The sequence below is a fragment of the Mesoplodon densirostris genome, chromosome 1 (genome assembly GCF_025265405.1).
Source record: "Mesoplodon densirostris isolate mMesDen1 chromosome 1, mMesDen1 primary haplotype, whole genome shotgun sequence".
In the NCBI taxonomy this organism is placed as follows: Eukaryota; Metazoa; Chordata; class Mammalia; order Artiodactyla; family Ziphiidae; genus Mesoplodon; species Mesoplodon densirostris.
In genome coordinates, this window is record NC_082661.1 from 36,607,014 (window position 1) to 36,628,009 (window position 20,996).

Below are 20,996 nucleotides of genomic sequence, written 5' to 3' on the forward strand. Positions count from 1 at the left end.
TCACTTCTTTGAATCCCCACAGCCCTGCGAAGTATGCTTCATTATTAGATGTGCAGTGCCTTTATTCTCTAGAGGAAGCTACACCTAATGTTCTGAAATATGTGCTAACTGCTTATATTGTTTGTACAAATAATTTCAGTTTAGATAGTCACTTGTATATCATTACCTGGGAAAAATATGGGCAACAGCAGAACCAGGAGGCAGAAGTGCTGATGAAGGATTTAGGACAGAAAATTCATGTGCAGAAATTAATATAAGAATCCATTACTATATGGATATTTTCTGATGCGTGAGCTTCAGAAATGGGAAATGTAGCAATAACTATGGTAGGAAAAGTAGTAAATTTAAGAGCAATAAAATAAAAGTTAGAAAAAGGTGTGTTGCTTTAGCACTGTATTTAATGATGTAGTAAGATGAAATGGTATGTATTTGTAAAAATACAACATATGATCAAAAGTTATGAAAATAACTTCTTTCCTGGGTCAGAGCTCATTCTATGTTATTTATATAAAAGAGCCACAAACCACACAGAGAAATGCACTTAGAAAGAACTAGTATCGTAGCAATGACACTTCAGGAGTTAGACTCCCACCAGAAGTGGCTGTAATGCATCCATCAGTTACAGTTGGAATGCACTGAGGACAGTCAAGCAGTGCATCTGTGACCACTGTGCAATGTAGGGATGACGAGGAAAAAGGAAATAGCCCTAGTGTGAACTGAAAATGAAATGGCTTTCCCCTTGGGATGAAACTGTTAGAAAGCAGTAAGAAAACTGTTCAGGATTAATGTGTAATAATTTTGAATCACTAAGTGCTAACTAGAAATTTGGAAATAAAAAGAAGTGCAGGGCTTCCCTGGTGGCGCAGTGGTTGAGAGTCCGCCTGCCGATGCAGGGGACACGGGTTCGTGCCCCGGTCCGGGAGGATCCCACATGCCGCGGAGCGGCTGGGCCCGTGGGCCATGGCCGCTGAGCCTGCGCGTCTGGAGCCTGTGCTCCACGACGGGAGAGGCCGCAGCGGTGAGAGGCCCGCGTACCGCAAAAAAAAAAAAAAAAAAGTGCAATGAACTTAGTAGGATAATGTTGGTCTTATGTACTTTAAAACGGTGTGTCTCAGCCTTTCCCCAGTCACGGCACATAGACAAACCATACTATGTGTATGACACACTGAGATAAACAGATGAGGCTGCCCATGGCCAGACATGTGACTTGCCCTGGGGCTCCGGTCCCCCTCTAGGTCCAGGGTGGCTTCCCAAGGGCTGAAGGGATCATAGAATCAAACCTCTGTTAACTCATTTTTGGTACAACAATGCTATGGCACAGTGTTTAGAGGAGCTCTGCATTTTTAAAAGATGTCACTGAAATATGCAAAATAACTCTCGGAACTGTATTGTGGTTTTGTCTACAACATTACAATTACATTAAAGTGTAAGATAAACTTTGTCAAGAAAATATCCATCAGACTGACCAAGGTCCCCAGAAACGGAATTCTTAGTTCAGGTGTGGACAGAGATACGTCCAGAAAGCTAGTCTATGTTTTAGGCCAATTCTGGTAGAAAGGGTCCCTGGGAGCTTGAACCAATTTATGAAGTAACCTGGGGTTTTAGATTACTTATATCCACATCCTATTTCTTAGTCAGTCTCCTTTAGAATAATGCATTCTGCAGGATATCTTGTGGTCTGGGAATAAATTAAGTCTGGGATAGTCTTGCTGGTTTAATCCAAAATGTAAGTGTGAATATAAGGTGCAGGGTAATAAAGAATTCGGCCAAGTGTTTCCGAAATCTATTATACTACTGTAATAAATCATTTCTAGTAAAGCCATTTCTCTGTAACATCCATTCTTTTAATACTGTGTATAAAGGACAAACGCTTCATCCACAGAAAAAGGGAGAAAAAGAGTGAATGTATGTGTGTATGTGCACACACGTGTGATCACTGTGTTAGATCAGGCAGCGGCACACTATGGCCCATGGGACAAATATAGCCTACAACCTAGGCTTGTGAATAAAGCTTTTGGGACACAGACACACCCCTTCAATTACATATTTTCTAAGGCTGTTTTTCGTGTTATAATGGTAGACCAGAGACTGTATAGCCCAAAGAGCCAGAAACATTTATAATCCTGTACTTTGCAGAAAAAGTTTGTTGACCTCTGTGCTAGGTGACGGCACATAGAATAAGAAGATATAAGAAACTGCATACCAAGATAGAACTTTTCCCTTCTTAAAAAGATGCTACTAATCGAGCCAAAACCATATTAACATAACTATAAATTCAAAATGTAATAGAAAAAGAAAATGCTTTAAGAAATATAATGATATTTCAAGGCTGGATATCTAAACTACATTTATAAGTTTATATGCAAAGGTATGTGTATATTTAAATTTATTTACACAAACTTAAAAGCCAGTCATTATTTTGAATAGCATTTTATTTAGGTGAGTAATCAGATGAGCTTTTGATCATACCTGTGAGAATTTCCAAAGCTCTGCCAGGTGTGGTATTCTTCCATGAGATCAATATGATCCAATGTAGAATTATAGAAATCAGTATAAGGAATAAGGGGAGGATGAACCAAATTGTTTGCAGTATCTGTAAAGATAAATTCTAACATAATGATCTTTCCTAACATGTACATGATTCATTCTAATAAGAAGAAGAACACTTTAATGCCCACCAGAAAGCTTTATCTAGAAATTCCTACTTTAAGCAATTGTAGTGCCAAACGAAAAGGTAGTTTTAAAATTGTGGTCAAAATGAAGCCAATAATTTCTTGCTTTAAAAAAAAAAAAACTTGAATCGTGGGGATTATAGTAAAGGGAGTACGCAGCTGGCCAGCTACGCATCCTATTTCCCCATCAGGGTGTTCTAGGGGGCTGCAGGAATGAATGGAAGTTCTTGTATTCTTAGGAATCACTATGTAGCAGGTCATATGCAGTTGAGAGCCATAAAACAGAATATTGTCCAATAAAATGCATAAAGCTTTTTCATGCTTATATATTAATTGTGAAATCCATTAGCAAAATAGAAAATAAATCACTACAACTCTTCTCCTCAAAGGAATGGTTTAAGATGTAAGAATGCTTCTATAGTATTTTGAGATCCTTATGGAAATGTCCTTATATTTAACAAAAGAAAAGTAAAGATGATTGAATAATAAAACCTACTAAGTAAAGCCAACACTTTAGATGCTGATGGGATCCACCAGGAACACTTTGATATAGGTGGAAATTCTTCAGGCTTTGCAGGAAACAGGCGTAAAGAAATAAACTGCAGCAATCTCTCTACCAATTGTTTGAACCTCTTCTGGGATAATCTGGTAAAGATTTTGAAATAATTCCAATCAAAATTCACATTTTCTACTTTGGCAATATATTTGTTAGAGATCAAAGTTCATCCTTTATACATAAAATTTTAGACTATTCCCCCCAATTCTATTTCTTAAATTGCCAAAAATTTGAAAAGATGCAAAATCTTACCTCGAATTTCATTTCTTAAATAAGAAATAAACACCAAAATTACTATAAAGTTAGCATTAAACATTTCACTTTTAAGGCTTTTAGTATTCAGTCAATCCTCATTCGCAGACTTTGTATTTGCAAATTCACCCATTCCCTACAATTTAATTCTGATCCCCAAATCAATAATTGTGGCGCTTTCGTGGTCATTTCATGGCTGTGCAAAGAGTGGCAAAAAATGGGAGTTGCTTATGCCGAGGCTGAACAAGGCCACGCTCTGCCTTCTTGTTTTAGCTCTCATACTGCAAACAAGTGTCCTTTATGCAGTCTACTTAGGGTCATGTTTTTCAAATTCTTGTGCTTTTTGTTAGCGATTCTGCTGTTTTAAAATGGCCCTTAACTATAGTGCTAAAGTTCTGTCTAGTGTTCCTAAGTAAAGAAGGATGTGATGTGCCTTATGGAGAAGGTACTTGTGTCAGATGAAATTTGCTCAGACATGAGTTATGGTGCTGTTGGCCGTGAGTTCAATGTTAATAAAACAAAAATTTATATCAAATAGGTGTCTTTAAATAGAAATACAGATAAAGCAAGGTTATGTACTGATTGGTTGATAAAAATGTTGTGACCAAAGGCTCGCAGGAAGCTAACCCTGTATTTCACTGTTCACCAATTCAGTGTTCCCAGTAGCTTTATAGAACATAACTATTGTTAATAATAAGAATTGACCGTATTTAAAATTAATTTTGGGAATATTTAGCTTCTTTAACTTTTATTAGTCATGGGGAAAAGTAATTGTTAATGTAAGTATTTTTCTGTGTAAAAAAAGTACTGTACTTTTATAAATTGATATTGATGGCTAGTATGTTTTACAATGATTTTTTAGGTAAGGAAAAGGCATTGTGTAAATAATGGTAAAATTTATTGATAGGAAATAAAAAGACACAAATTAAAATAGTAATGTATGAGCAAATCCAGTCACCATCTTTGAGATATATGAAAAATCAATGATAGGAATGTGCTGTATAAAATGCAAAAGCAGTGGAAAGAAATCTCAACAACAGCTGGCACAAGCAAAATGATTACTTACATACAAAACAGATCTTTAATGTATCCTCTATGTAGTACTAAAGAATATGCTTATAATTGGCTTCTGAAGCACTGTGAATTATAAGTATCATTTCTCAAGACCTGAAAACATTTAATATATTTTCTTATAAAGTTACTAACAAACTTAAAACTTTAAGATTATAAAAGTTCTTAATATCATAGAATAATTTACTTTTTAAACCAGTGAACTAGGAAATGATGGTCAGCTTCCACTAAGGTAGCTATCTGTCGTAGCAAGTGAGCATAGATGACATATGTAGATGTGTTATTAAATTGAGGATTCTGAAAAAGATATTAAAGATAATTGCGTTAAAATTTTGTTAACATGTAAAAGGAAAGACACTATGCTTAATGAGCTAAGTGGCAAATTCAGAAAACTAAATTTGAGATTATGAAATACTAGGTGAAATCCTTGAAAACAAGAATCTATTTGTTTAATTATTTAATTAACAGAGACTTGGATTTCCACTATGGTCCAGTGGCTTTGGAATTAAGACAGATCTGGGTCTGAGGGCTAATTCTACCACTTACTACTATATGCCCTTAAGAATGTTCCTTAAACTTTGATTCTCAACTTCCTCATCTGAAAAATGGGAATGATAGTATCTATCTTGGAGGTTGTTTTGAGTATTAAAAAAAACTGTATGTAAAGCACGTAGCTCACTGCCTGGTATAAATGGTGGCAATTACTACTATCCAACTAAACAAAAACCTGGTTCTTCCTTGATTAAAAAAGGGGGAGAGAGAATGCTAGAAAAATAAAAGCTGGTAATGAAATTTTGCCATTGTGAAATGAGTTATTTGCATATTTCACAAAGAACAAGGGGAGAACCACATAATAGCTTCAGAGAACTTTTAAGCATTAGAGTAGAGCTTGTAAACCAAGCAAAACCTCTAGTTATATTTCCAAAATCTAAAACTCCATCACAGTGTACATTTCAGAGCTCCATGGGAAAAATGAGTACTATTGAACAATAAACGAAAATTGTAAAAAATAAAAGAGCACCATGTGTTTTTCAAAACTGACTTATGGTCAGGATGGTTCAAAATGAGGGAGTGACCCCAGATGATAAACTCATCAAGTGATAGCTCATAAGAACAAGATGTCATGAGCAGAGCTTACTGCTGACCAATACACTCACTTAAAAATTTGAGCTTCATGTTGTCACTTTCTAGCTTTTACTATTCTCCAGGTATATTTCCTCTTTTTTCTAGTTTTGTCTTTCTCCTCTTACCTCTTTACTTCCCTTCCTCTCCTTACATCCCTCAATTACCACTTATCTATTTCCCCTGTTTTTGTTTCCTCTCTTCTCCTTCTTCTACCCCTATCTTCCATATTTCCTTTTATTGGACATAATATTGAACTAAACATCCTATCTTATTTATTATAACTTTTTCTTATCTTTAAATGAGCTAATCATTTATATGAACACCTTTGGTAAATTGTAAAGAATAATACAAACATAGTATACTAGCTATGAGAATAACATACTTCTCAAAAAATTATAAAAACTAAAATTGCTTTTCATTTGTTTGGACCTTATTTTTTTTTTTGTATCAATGAATCTGTGTCTCTCAAGAGGAAAAAGTTAATCATATTTGCTTTAGCAAATATAAACAACCACTTTGATTTTTCCATTAGAATTCTAGTTTAAACATTTATTGAAAATACACAGAAAAGTTAGAAACCCACTAATTGGGAAATAAAAGAAAGTTTTAGAGTCCCTTAAAAAACTAGTTACAAGAAAGGAAGTTGACTGGAGGAGGAAAAGTGCTTCCATTCTGTTTGTTCCAGAATCCCACAGCAGGAAGGCAAGTTAAAATATTAATCCTGGAGATAATTTAGCCTTCCACTGTTTATTTGTTATAACTTTAATTCTCTGGTTATAAGTAATTATAATCTAAAAAAGTATCCAAAATGTTGCTCAAAATAATACTTAGTATTTGATATCATTTCACTTACACATGCATAGATTGAGATATGAATTACACACTTCAACTATGTTTTTGCTTTCTTACCTGTAAAAGTATAAAATATGCTCTAAGATCATCTTTTGTTCGTGGACTGAAACAGAAATAATTGTAATTGATTAGAGTTGAATGTTTAATCTTATAGTATCTAATAAAAAATTCTCAATGTTTCTGTGAGAATTGACTTGATAAAAGCCAAAAACTAGACTTAAACCTGAAAACATAAATCATTGCCCAAGTGTACTAGATGATCTTTACAAGACATAAAGCCACATCATCTGAAATATAAATATATAACATATGTATTACATTTTGAAATTGATATATATACAAATGTATATATATAATTTTTAAATTAGTAGTAATATTTCTCTGTGGAAGAATTATCTTGACTGAATAATGATTTAAATTATTTAGGTTTAAATAAAATCTAAACTATTTCTTTCTATACTATTCTACATAATTGTCAGATTATTTTCTCAATAGGACTACTGTTTTGTTTTAGAAATTATATTTGAAAACATTTTAAAAAGCCCAAAGCAATTCATAAATATTAAAATTCCTGGTGATAGGAGAGTCCGTTTTTTTTTTTCCCCCATTTTATAGCTGTGCCATGAAAACTTCCATTTTCCTGTTCTATGCACTAGTATTTTAGTACAGTATACAGTTCTGGGTACAGAAATTGTAGTTAAGATCACAGGCTCTCTCTCTCTCTCTCTCTTTTTTTTTTTTTTGCAGTACGTGGGCCTCTCACTGCTGTGGCCTCTCCCGTTGCGGAGCACAGGTTCCGGATGCGCAGGCTCAGCGGCCATGGCTCACGGGCCCAGCCACTCCACGGCATGTGGGATCTTCCTGGACTGGGGCACGAACCCGTGTCCCCCACATTGGCAGGTGGACTCTCAACCACTGCGCCACCAGGGAAGCCCCATAGGTTCTTTTGCCAGACAGCCTGGGTTCTAATTCTGACTCAGGCACTTACTGTGTTAACTTGGGCAATTTACTTCTCTGTAAATTAGTTTCCTCAAGTGTGAAATGAAACTAATCATATTATCTATTTCACAGGATTGTAGTGAAGATTCAATGAGAAATACATGCAAAATTGTTTGAAAGGTGCCTAGCCCATAGTAAACAGTCAATAAACTGTAGATCTTGTTGTCATTATTATAAATCCAAAATAAAACAAGATTTTGGGGGTAAAGACCACATGATCCTTTGATAAGTAAGTTGCATCAAATTATTTTAATCTGTCTCCGGCACACATTTGAGGAGCAGCGGTTAGAAAGCTGTGTGAGCATGCTTGGAGGGAACTGAGGTCCCAGCAGTTTTGGACCACTGGACTTCCCCACTCTCCTAAGTGTTCATTTTACATTCCAAATTTTCCCCTTCATTTTCAATGAAGCATTATGTATTCAACCAGAAACATAAAATTCAAGGAAAATGCAAAAGTATTACTAGAATGATAAACTAGGAAAATACTGTTAAGTTAAAAATCACATGAAAAATACAGTATGATTTCAATTGTTTTAAAAAGATGACTAGAAAAAAACTGCAAAATGTTACATTTTTACTTTTTTATACTACCTTGACTTTTCTCAATTTTCTATAAAAACCACAAGTTTCTTTGAAAATTGGAACAATGTTATTAAAATAGATAGGGTACATTTAACATTATATTTAAGAACTCTAGTTTGGTATTTTCAAATTGTGCTAAATTTAAACATTTAAATTATAATTTAATGGTATTATTTGTCTTTAATAGAAGCTATCATTTAAATTATAATGTTAAGTAACACCAATTTAAATCATATGTGCTTTTAAAAGTATATTTTTGTGTTCTGCATATTCACAGTTCAAAACATTATCAATTACAATGTACATCATTCCTTACGTAACAATTCAATATTTAGTTCCAGGAAAAAATATTTCAGTAGCTAAATTTACTTTCCTTATATTAGAAATGAGAAAAATTTTGCTCTGCTACCAGAAAGCCCAAGGCTAAATTTAACGCCCATATTATTTCATTCTAGGTGACTGATTTAACTACCCATCCTATTTTTGTAAAGCACATATATCTGTACATGACAAATCTTATATACAGTTTTAAAGAATTCACAGATCCTCTGAAGCTCACCTGTGGACCGTCCTGAGAAGTCATAAGTCTCAAGTTAAAAAGCTTTGTTATAAATGGTTTATAATTTCATTCTGATCTATGTTTTTATTGTAGCAACTAAAATCTTTTCTGAGAGTAAAACACATACGTATATATTAAAGATGGATGAGCTGTGTATATTAACCATCTATACTGATTAGCCAAATATTAGTTTCAGTTACCCTTTCCATTCTCGTAACAGGCTGTTAATGATTCCCTTTAATACTGTCTTCTGAATGTCTTGAGGCTGTAGGCAAAAGAAAATCATGAAATAATTAGGATTAGCTATTTAGGTGACTTTTATATGTTAATTATATTTACAGATCTGTTTCAATAGCTAAAACCAGACTTGATGACCAAGGACTACCACTTAATGGTAGTCTCAATTTCACATCTGAGAGATTATAATGAGAATGCTCCCTGGGATGTGCACTGTACAACCTGCACAAATATACATGGTGGCTGTTTGATGACTACCATCAGTTTTATATAACAGTGAAAACAGAAAAAGAAAAACAATTTCACTTTCTCTGGATTGACAGGATAAAATCATGAACATAAATCTAAGAATAGCATGTTTAACAATATAAATGACTGCATATATTTTGGACATATTTAGTCCTACCAATACCATGTTATAATTAGCACTTAAGCCCACAATTCATTATTAAGTACAACCAAATTATGTTCAATAAAAAAAATAACAAGATAAAGATTTTTTGTTATAGGATCTGAAAAAGGTACTAAATAACATTTTTTATAGTTTAATAATTCAAATACTAAAAAAACTTAATTACTACCAAACATGTCCCATAAGAATTAATGAAAACACATCTAGATGGTGCTTTTAGCTTATAAGAAGTAATGACTAAAACCTTCATTAACTAGAAGCTCCAAACAGTCATTAAAATTTCTCTGTCATGTTGTTATATGAAAGGGGCAAACGTCAAGAAAACAAGCGTATATCATGGATTTATTTAAAAAAAAACACAATCATCACTTCTAAGACATGTCTGTCAGCACTCATTCAGCCTAGCACCTTTCTTAATATACTTATTTAATACATCATTCCTTTCTCCTCCTCTGCTTGCAGTGACCCTTCACACCCAGAAGGCAAACAGCGCCCCAGAGCAATGGAAGCCTGCAGGAGAAAAATCACACAAATGTGCTGACTAGACACACTGAGTTTATGTCACAAATCTCAAAAGGACACTCAACACCACTGACAGTCTTTCAACATTTCCCTAGTTCATCTACTTCCCTGGTCTCCATGACAACTATTTCAAAGCTTTTTCTCATTCCTCAAACCTCCAACACCTCCTTCCCATCATCACTCTCAGCTTTGATCTTGCCACACACTTTAGAGAGAAAACAGATGCACCCAAATGAGAACAGATTCATCTTGCCACTATTATTCTAATCATTTACCTGCACTACAACTGACCAAGCCCAACCCCCTCACTTGAGCCCTATGCTCCATCCTCTCTCACCTTGTCAAGGACCTGGTTATTCAGTTTTCTTCTATCTCCCCCATATCATCCATTTCTCCCACACTACTAGGTTGTTCCCATCAGTAGAACACTACATCCTAATACCATCTGCACGGATGTGTCTCTGCATTTTCACTCTGCTCCACCCTGGTCTATGCCCTAAGAGGCTGACTACTAAGGACTACATCAACCAGACTCCTTTGCCTTTTTTTGCCTTCTGGTTGGATTCAGCCATAGGGAACACTGACAGAAGAGGGCAGAGAGGAAAGTTGGGGTATTTATTCCCTCAACGCCCTCCCTGCAAGGTCACCATGGGCTGGCTATGCCCCTCATCTCCTGTAAGGCAGCCCTCTCCCCGACAGCTCATCTCCAGATTCACTCTACTGTACTACTCCTGAGGGCCTCCCTTGTTCTGCTAACACTTTTGTAAACAGTCCTCTCCAGGTTACCAGTTAGAGTGTGTCATCTGTTTCCTGCCAGGACCCTGGCTAATATATTGCTCATGCTAAAAACCTTTCATTTGGACCCATGTACTCTTTCAGCTAACCCTTCATTTCTCTGCTTCCCTTCACAGCAAAACTCTCCAAGAGCTGTCCGTATTCACTATCCCTACTTACTCTCCTCTCATGGTCCCTTCAACCCATTCCAAGTAGGCTTTGTTTCCACAACTTCACGGAAACGGCTCTTATTAGTCAGTCATCAATTATTCACCTTATCAAAGACAGTGCTCAATTCTCTGTCCAAATCTTACTAAATCTCTCAGCAGCATTTGACAAGATTATTACCTCCTTGAAACACCTTTTTTCTCTCTGCTGATGGCTGAGCCCTATCCATCTAATTAAATGGCAATACCATCCACTCAGTTTCCTTCTTCCCTCAAGTCCCACATCCAATCTACAGAAGTATGTTTAGCTCTGTTCCATAATATACTCAGAGTCTGAATATGTCTCACTAGTTCCACTGCCAAAACCCTAGTCCAAACACTGACCCTTGTTTAGGTTTCGGCAATGCCTTCCTAACTCCTTTCTCTTGCCCCACTATAGATCATCCTCCACATAACATCCAGAGAGATCTTTCTAAACTATAAATGAGGTCCGTCATCCCTTTGTTCCCAGCTTAAAATCTTTCAAGGACTTTCAATTATAATTACAATGAAATTCAAACTCACATGGCCATAGAGAGCCCCCAGATCAGGAGAATCAACATATCCTGGAGCTTGTTAGAAACGCAAATTTTGGGGCTCTATCCTAGACCTACTGAATACTGAGAAGCCTTTTCTGTGATTCTGATACATGCTAAAATTTGAGAACCACTGATCTACAGATTCAATGTAATTCCAATACAACCAAATAATTTACCTCCTTTTGCTGAGTCAGTAAAGCATGATTTTTATCTTATCAAGCCTTTCTAAATAAGGACTGAACGTAAAAGTATTTTCTGCTGAATTTTCACTAATTAAATGATCTAACTCTCTGAGAATTTCAACTAAATTTACCAAAAATTATATCAGAGTTTCTCATGTAATTATGTTACAAGGTGAGTTTTACAATATTTGTCTGGCTGCTTTTAAAATACAGAAGAGTCAAACAATTATGCTATTTGCATGTGTTCATAAATAATACTTACAGTATTAAGTAAGGCATCATATACAGCATTCACAAATTTAGCATTAATCCCAGAGTCTTCGATAGTATTAAACGAGGCAGAGGCATCTTTCTGCAAATTCAATTAAAGAACCAAGTGTATATAACATTTTAAGAACTAATCTAAGTAATATCTGTACCATAACTATTCCTACATAATTTCTAATATTCCTAGTATGATGATAAAAAAGGACTGTGAGGGCAAAATTGCTAAAAATAAAAATAAATATATAAGGGTTATTTTAATTACTTTCTTTTTTAAAACTGAAAGAATGGAGTCAAACATTAACATTAGTACAAATAAAAACAATCTTTAAGATATCACTTAAGTAATATTTATTTGTGATACATACAATTTCAGAATTAATACCCATTTATGTTTGCTTAAACAGCTGCTTAAGCCAATACTGGGTAGAAAAAGAGGTTAATTTATAGTATCTTTCTTTGAAAAATTTAAACTAAAAGTGAAAAATGTGCTTTATGTATTATTACCTTAAATGCAGCATTTAGTTCTGGGAAAGAATCAAACATTGTGAGATAAAAATCATGTACTGTTTTCCAATCTCCTGATGACTTAGCTTTTTCTACATCTTCCCTAAAATAAAAACATTTATTAGCCATAACAGATAAAAATGTTATTCAGATAAAATAGCATTAATTCTTTATAGATAAATGTCACCCAACATGCAACTTGAAATAATGAAGCTGAATACAGAAATATGTTCCAGTTAATGTAAAGGTAGCTTATGAATTTATAATTCTTAATTGGATTAAGATATTAATCCAGCTTCAACTTCCCCAGTTATTTATTTAGTTAGTTAGTTAGTTAGGAGTATTTTATTTTATTTATTATCATTATTTTTTTTTGCGGTACGCAGGCCTCTTACGGTGGGGCCTCTCCCGTTGCAGAGCACAGGCTCCGGACGCGCAGGCTCAGCGGCCATGGCTCACGGGCCCAGCCGCTCCGCGGCATGTGGGATCTTCCCAGATCGGGGCACGAACCCGTGTCCCCTGCATTGGCAGGCGGATTCTCAACCACTGCGCCACCAGGGAAGCCCTCCTATTTGCTTTTTAAAAAGTTAATTTTTGACATGCTCCTTACAATGATCACTCTTCCTTTCCTTCACTTCATAGCGAAATTTCTTGACAGATTTTGTTTACATTCTGTCTCTACTTTCTCATTCCCACTTAGTCCTTCAAGTCTCCATTTGGGTTTTTTAGTAGTTTTTACTACTAACATGGCTTTTATGATTTATAAGTCACATAGTAGATGAAATCTCATTTTTTAAAAAGGACACGTTCTATTATTTTATTACCACCTTTACCTCCTCTGGACTGTTTTTCTTTATTTTAATTAATTAATTTATTTATTTTTGGCTGTGTCGGGTCTTCATTGCTGCACATGGGCATTCTCTAGTTGTGGTGAGCAGGGGTTACTCTTCGTTGTGGTGTGCGGGCTTCTCACTGTGGTGGCTTCTCTTGTTGTGGAGCATGGGCTCTAGAAGCATGGGGTTCAGTAGTTGTGGCATGTGGGCTCAGTAGTTGTGGCTCATGGGCTCTAAAGTGCAGGCTCAGTAGCTGTGGCACACGGGCTTAGTTGCTCCACGGCATGGGGGATCTTCCCGGACCAGGGCTCAAACCTGTGTCCCCTGCATTGGCAGGCAGATTCTTAACCACTGTGCCACCAGGGAAGTCTCTCTTGCCTGTTTTGACTCATTTTCTCTTATTTAGTGTCTTTTGCTGCAACATTATCTATCCCTTACTGGTTAATTATATGTTTGTTTTCACCTTCAACTTGAGACATCTAGTCTTCTGTGTCTTCACTCTTGGCTAATACCTTATAATGAGCCACAAGTTCAATTAATTTCTCACACAAAAATATTAAATTATGTAAAGTGCTGACATGCAGATGACTATGTGTCTACATGTAACAATGAGTCGAAACTTACAGAAAGTCTTTCATAGTTTTGGGCTGAACGGGAAGGATGGGTTCTGGAAGAACTGGGGGCTTCATTTCAGATGACAAAGCATCTGTTGAGATGCGCTGTTTCTGTCTAACATCAAGGCAAATTGGTGGTAGGTCTCTCACTGTGAAGGATAAAAAAGCTTTCAATGTAATTAATCATAAATTTTTTCCAAATTATAAAATGCCAGGCTAACTCAACATGAACAGAAAACAATGGATTAGTTTGTATTGCATTCCCTTGGGATCATATAACAGAAAAACCCAGCACACTGAAGGGCACTTACTGGAGGGTCTGTTGCCACCTACCCAACTTCACCCATAGCAGATAAATTAGGCTGTATCTGATATTAAAAGTAATCTATTGATACAATACAGAGTTTTTCTTTCATCGCCTCCCTTCCCATAAATTTTCTTTCAGGGATTATTTCAGTGAGACTAGATGTTTTTAGTGTTTATTAGCTTTTGAATACACTTGCCCCTTGAATGATGTGGAGTTTGGGCACTGATCCCCCATGTAACTTTACAGTTGGCCCTCCACATCTGCGGTTCAGCATCTGTGGATTCAACCAAACACAGATGCTGTAGTACTATACTATGTATTTATTGAAATTTATTGAAAAAATCAGCACATTAAGTGGATCCACCCAATTCAAAGCCATGTTGTTCAACGGTCAATTGTGTATGTAAATCATTTATTTACATCCTCTGCAATTCTTTATTGGAGTTTTAGCATTTTATCATCAATTTGCACGAACATTTTATGTATTTTTCTTTTTTCCCAAATATCCGCCAGTTCATCGTTTGCCTTTTTGCTGCATTTTATAATCTTATAATTGTAAAATAAAACAAACACACAAAAATCTCACAAAACAAATGTATGGCTTAATGAATTACTATAAGGCAAACACCTCTGAAACCACTAACCAGTCAAGGAATAGTGCTACCAACCCCTTCTTTTTCTGCCTATTCTAATTTTAATTTCTCTCAGTTTCTTTTTATCTCTTTCCTCATTTCTTTTTAAAATTTTAAATACTTCCTTCTTCTCCTCTTCTACTTCTCTTAAGGCATTATCTGTTACATTTGTTTGCTTTTGTGTTCCTTCTAGTTTATTTCTAAAATTTAAAAAAAATCTAATTATTTCCTTTATTGTCACCTCATTTTTCATTGTTTGCAATTCTGATTTATGGCATTCTTTCAAGTGTCATACCATTTTCTTAATGAACTTTAGCTCATTTTGAAATACTATTTTATCTATTTTTGTGGGCATGTGTTTCTGATGTGCTCCCATTGTTCAAGTGGCTGTTATTCTGTTTCTTATTCTTTTTTATTACAATTTTGTAATTAAAAATTATAGAATTTGATCTTGTTTCTTTTCTGTAGCCAATTTTATTTGAAATTAATCTTCCCAAACTTTCAGAAGGAGGTGTAGCTCCCCCTTTTTTTGTTTTTATGTAGAACTCAGATACATGGTAGCTTCTTTCTGGGATTTCCAGGCCCTGTTTCCCTCCTCCACTTTTATTCAGGTGATCTCTGTCTTTAATCTTTATTGTCCCAGTGCTGCTCAAATTTGATTTTGATCTCAGAATGCACCCCCCCCGCCCCCCTGCCTGGAAGGGATCCCTAGTTTGGAGAATTCACAGGGGTTACCTGCTCCCTTCAGATCTCAGCATGGGCCCTCTGCATTCACCTGCTCTTGGCAAAACCCCTCCCAGTTTCAGCTTTTGTTCTCAAACTGGGCTCCTGAGCTTTCCAATGAATACCTGTTGCTTCTTTTTTTTTTTTTTTAACATCTTTATTGGAGTATAATTGCTTTACAATGGTGTGTTAGTTTCTGCTTTATAAAAAGGGAATCAGTTATACATATACATATGTTCCCATATCTCTTCCCTCTTGCATCCCCCTCCCTCCCACCCTCCCTATCCCACCCCTCTAGGTGGTCACAAACCACTGAGCTGATCTCCCTATGCTATGTGGCTGCTTCCCACTAGCTATCTATTTTACGTTTGGTACTGTATATGTCCATGCCACTCTCTCACTTTGTCACAGCTTACCCTTCCCCCTCCCCATATCCTCAAGTCCATTCTCTAGTAGGTCTGTGTCTTTATTCCTGTCTTACCACTAGGTTCTTCATGACCTTTTTTTTTTTTCTTAGATTCCATATATATGTGTTAGCATATGGTATTTGTTTTTCTCTTTCTGACTTACTTAAATCTTTATGACAGACTCCAGGTCCATCCCCCTCACTACAAATAACTCAATTTCATTTCTTTTTATGGCTGAGTAATATTCCATTATATATATGTGTCACATCTTCTTTATCCATTCATCCGATGATGGACACTTAGGTTGCTTCCATGTCCTGGCTATTGTAAATAGAGCTGCAATGAACATTTTGGTACATGACTCTTTTTGAATTATGGTTTTCGCAGGGTATATGCCCAGTAGTGGGATTGCTGGGTCGTATGGTAGTTCTATTTGTAGTTTTTTTTTTTTTTTTTTAACGGTACACGGACCTCTCACTGTTGTGGCCTCTCCTGTTGTGGAGCTCAGGCTCCGGACACGCAGACTTAGCGGCCATGGCTCATGGGCCCAGCTGCTCCGTGGCATGTGGGATCTTCCTGGACCGGGGCACGAACCCGTGTCCCCTGCATCAGCAGGCGGACTCTCAACCCCTGCGCCACCAGGGAAGCCCCTATTTGTAGTTTTTTAAGGGACCTCCATACTGTTCTCCATAGTGGCTGTACCAATTTACATTCCCACCAGCAGTGCAAGAGTGTTCCCTTTTCTCCACACCCTCTCCAGCATTTATTGTTTCTAGATTTTTTGATGATGGCAATTCTGACCGGTGTGAGATGATATCTCATTGTAGTTTTGATTTGCATTTCTCTAATGATTAATGATGTTGAGCATTCTTTCATGTGTTTGTTGGCAATCTGTATATCTTCTTTGGAGAAATGTCTATTTAGGTCTTCTGCCCATTTTTGGATTGGGTTGTTTGTTTTTTTATTATTGAGCTGCATGAGCTGCTTGTAAATTTTGGAGATTAATCCTTTGTCAGTTGCTTCATTTGCAAATATTTTCTCCCATTCTGAGGGTTGTCTTTTGGTCTTGTTTATGGTTTCCTTTGTTGTGCAAAAGCTTTTAAGTTTCATTAGGTCCCATTTGTTTATTTTTGTTTTATTTCCATTTCTCTAGGAGGTGGGTTCAAAAGGATCTTGCTGTGATTTATGTCATAGAGTGTTCTGCCTATGTTTTCCTGTAAGAGATTGATAGTTTCTGGCCTTAAATTTAGGTCTTTAATCCATTTTGAGCTTATTTTTGTGTATGGTGTTAGGGAGTGTTCTAATCTCATACTTTTACATGTACCTGTCCAGCTTTCCCAGCACTTATTGAAGAGGCTGTCGCAGATGACATGATACTCTACAAAGAGAATCCTAAAGATGCTAACAGAAAACTACTAGAGCTAATCAATGAATTTGGTAAAGCAGCAGGATACAAAATTAATGCACAGAAATCTCTGGCATTCCTATACACTAATGATGAAATATCTGACAGTGAAATTAAGAAAACACTCCCAATTACCACTGCAACAAAAAGAATAAAATATCTAGGAATAAACCTACCTAAGTAGACAAAAGACCTGTATACAGAAAATTATAAGACACTGATGAAAGAAAATAAAGATGATACAAACAGATGGAGAGATATACCATGCTCTTGGATTGGAAGAATCAACATTGTGAAAATGACTCTACTATCCAAAGCAATCTACAGATTCAATGCAATCCCTATCAAACTACCACTGGCATTTTTCACAGAACTAGAACAAAAAATTTCACAATTTGTATGGAAACACAAAAGACCCTGAAGAGCCAAAGCAATCTTGAGAATGAAAAATGGAGCTGGAGGAATCAGGCTCCCTGACTTCAGACTATACTACAAAGCTACAGTAATCAAGACAGTATGGTACTGGCACAAAAACAGAAATATAGATCAATGGAGCAGGATAGAAAGCCCAGAGATAAACCCATGCACATATGGTCACCTTATCTTTGATAAAGGAGGCAAGAATATACAGTGGAGAAAAGACAGCCTCTTCAATAAGTGGTGCTGGGAAAACTGGACAGGTACATGTTGCTTATTCTTAAGCTCTCTTGTTCTCAGGTCCATCAAACAGCCCAGATGCTTTCTTCTGCTTACACCATGGAGATCTTCTGATTTTGGTGATCTCTCCTGCTATCCTTTGGGGATTATGGGAACATCTTATGAGCTAATTCTGTGGTAAATGATGTCCATGATGTTTAATTCTGCTATATAGGTGGTGTGCATGTTTCATTGGGGATTCAGGGAGATTAAAAAACAATGCTGCTTCTGCTGCTACCTTCACAAAATGTTTTGCCTTTTAATTTTATTTCTGAAAACAGAAAAGTATTTAAATAATACTTGTAATACTTGTATTAGTTAATTTTATCAACCTATTCCTTTAGTATTTTTTATGATTAGTAAGCCAAGACTTCCCTCTCTAGAGATCAGATAACTATGTATCTATTTTAATTTGTTTTCTTCATTGTAGCACTTGTGAAGGATACACTTACCACATTGCCTGGCAAAGAGTAAATGCTCAATAAATGTTCTCTATCATTTCTAGAATTTATTTTATTATATAAGAGGTAGTACAATATAAAATATAAGTATTTTTTCCTAAATGGCCCATTTCAGAATATCGTTTATGAAAGTATGTCATTGCACAATGTTTTTTGATACTCTTATCATATATTAAGTTCTTTTATATACTGGGGTCTATTATTGGGCTATGCATATGATTTCACTGACCTGTTTATTATTGTACCAAATAATTTCAATTACTATAGTTTAATAACATCTAGCAATACCTGGTAAGGCAGTAGGCTTGGTGAGAGACGGCTGGTGGCTGGGACCAGAGCGGTGGTAGTAGAACTGATGAGAAATGGTTGGATTTGTGACATATTCTGCGTAGAGAATTAATAGGATATGCTGTTGGAAGGTATACTCGCAGAAAGGTAGAAATGCCAGAATCTGTTAAAATAGAGATGAGCCAAAATGACTGATAATTTAGCCTGACCAACTGGGTGAACGGTGAGACCATTTACTGAAATAGAGAACAATAGAACACTAGAGAAAGTTTTTTGGCATGGGGCAGTTGGGCTGCGGGAGGAGTCAAAAGTTTTCTTTTGGCCCCATTAAAGGTAAGATGCTCATGAGATATCCAAATGCAGATGTTGAGTAGATATGAATCTTTTTTTTAACTTAAAAAAATTTTTTTTGCTTTATAAGAAATTTAATCAGTTATACACATACATATGTTCCCATATCCCCTCCCTTTTGCGTCTCCCTCCCACCCTCCCTATCCCACCCCTCCAGGCGGTCACAAAGCACCAAGCTGATCTCCCTGTGCTATGCGGCTGCTTCCCACTAGCTATATACCTTACGTTTGGTAGTCTATATATGTCCATGCCGCTCTTTCACTTTGTCACAGCTTACCCTTCCTCCTCCCCATATCCTCAAGTCCAATCTCTAGTAGGTCTGTGACTTTATTCCTGTCTTACCCCTAGGTTCTTCATGACATTTTTTTTCTTAAATTCCATATATATGTGTCAGCATACAGTATTTGTCTTTCTCTTTCTGACTTACTTCACTCTGTATGACAGACTCTAGGTCCATCCACCTCATTACAAATAGCTCAATTTCATTTCTTTTTATGGCTGAGTAATATTCCATTGTATATATTTGCCACATCTTCTTTGCCCATTCATCCGATGATGGACACTTAGGTTGTTTCCATCTCCGGGCTATTGTAAATAGGGCTGCTATGAACATTTTGGTACATGTCTCTTTTTGAAGTATGGTTTTCTCAGGGTATATGCCCAGTAGTGGGATTGCTGGGTCATATGGTAGTTCTATTTGTAGTTTTTTAAGGAACCTCCATACTGTTCTCCATAGTGGCTGTACCAATTCACATTCCCACCAGCAGTGCAAGAGTGTTCCGTTTTTTACACACCCTCTCCAGCATTTATTGTTTCTAGATTTTCTGATGATGCCCATTCTGACTGGTGTAAGATGATATCTCATTGGAGTTTTGATTTGCATTTCTCTAATGAGTAAAGATGTTGAGCATCCTTTCATGTGTTTGTTGGCAGTCTGTATATCTTCTGTGGAGAAATGTCTATTTAGGTCTTCTGCCCAATTTTGGATTGGGTTGTTTGTTTTTTTGTTATTGAGCTGCATGAGCTGCTTATAAATTTTGGAGATTAATCCTTTGTCAGTTGCTTCATTTGCAAATATTTTCTCCCATTCTGAGGGTTGTCTTTGGGTCTTGTTTATGGTTTCCTTTGCTGTGCAAAAGCTTTTACGTTTCATTAGGTCCCATTTGTTTATTTTTGTCTTTATTCCCATTTCTCTAGGAGGTGGGTCAAAAAGGATCTTGCTGTGATTTATGTCATACAGTGTTCTGCCTATGTTTTCCTCTAAGAGTTTGATAGTATCTGGCCTTACATTTAGGTCTTTAATCCATTTGGAGCTTATTTTTGTGTGTGGTGTTAGGGAGTGATCTAATCTCATACTTTTACATGTCCCTGTCCAGTTTTCCCAGCACCACTTATTGAAGAGACTGTCCGTTCTCCACTGTACATTCCTGCCTCCTTTATCAGAGATAAGGTGACCATGTGTCCGTGGGTTTATCTCTGGGCTTTCTATCCTGTTCCATTGATCTATCTTTCTGTTTTTGTGCCAGTACCATACTGTCTTGATTACTGTAGCTTTGTAGTATAGTCTGAAGTCAGGGAGCCTGATTCCTCCAGCTCCATTTTTCGTTCTCAAGATTGCTTTGGCTATTCGGGGTCTTTTGTGTTTCCATACAAATTGTGAAATTTTTTGTTCTAGTTCAGTGAAAAATGCCAGTGGTAGTTTGATAGGGATTGCATTGAATCTGTAGATTGCTTTGGGTAGTAGAGTCATTTTCACAATGTTGATTCTTCCAATCCCAGAACATGGTACATCTCTCCATCTATTTGTATCATCTTTAATTTCTTTCATCAGTGTCTTATAATTTTCTGCATACAGGTCTTTTGTCTCCTTAGGTAGGTTTATTCCTAGATATTTTATTCTTTTTGTTGCAATGGTAAATGGGAGTGTTTCCTTGATTTCACTTTCAGATTTTTCATCATTAGTATATA

The 20,996-nt window shown here is 36.2% G+C and overlaps 1 protein-coding gene across 5 annotated transcripts in view; it reads right to left on the reverse strand.

Annotated features, from left to right (window-relative positions):
- HECTD2 (HECT domain E3 ubiquitin protein ligase 2) overlaps positions 1 to 20,996 on the reverse strand; it is an 87,498-nt gene that overhangs the window by 26,908 nt on the left and 39,594 nt on the right. For 2 of the 5 annotated variants that reach the window (XM_060102058.1, XM_060102073.1), the window contains exons 3-11: positions 18,678 to 18,773; positions 13,769 to 13,907; positions 12,312 to 12,414; positions 11,803 to 11,892; positions 8,869 to 8,933; positions 6,586 to 6,631; positions 4,739 to 4,848; positions 3,169 to 3,317; positions 2,470 to 2,593 (exon numbers count right to left, since the gene is read on the reverse strand). In XM_060102058.1, the coding sequence (XP_059958041.1) occupies positions 2,470 to 2,593; positions 3,169 to 3,317; positions 4,739 to 4,848; positions 6,586 to 6,631; positions 8,869 to 8,933; positions 11,803 to 11,892; positions 12,312 to 12,414; positions 13,769 to 13,907; positions 18,678 to 18,773 (922 nt within the window). Of the gene's footprint in view, positions 1 to 2,469; positions 2,594 to 3,168; positions 3,318 to 4,738; positions 4,849 to 6,585; positions 6,632 to 8,868; positions 8,934 to 11,802; positions 11,893 to 12,311; positions 12,415 to 13,768; positions 13,908 to 18,677; positions 18,841 to 20,996 lie in introns of all 5 variants that reach the window. The other 3 variants (XM_060102092.1, XM_060102067.1, XM_060102082.1) reach the window with 2 other exon arrangements.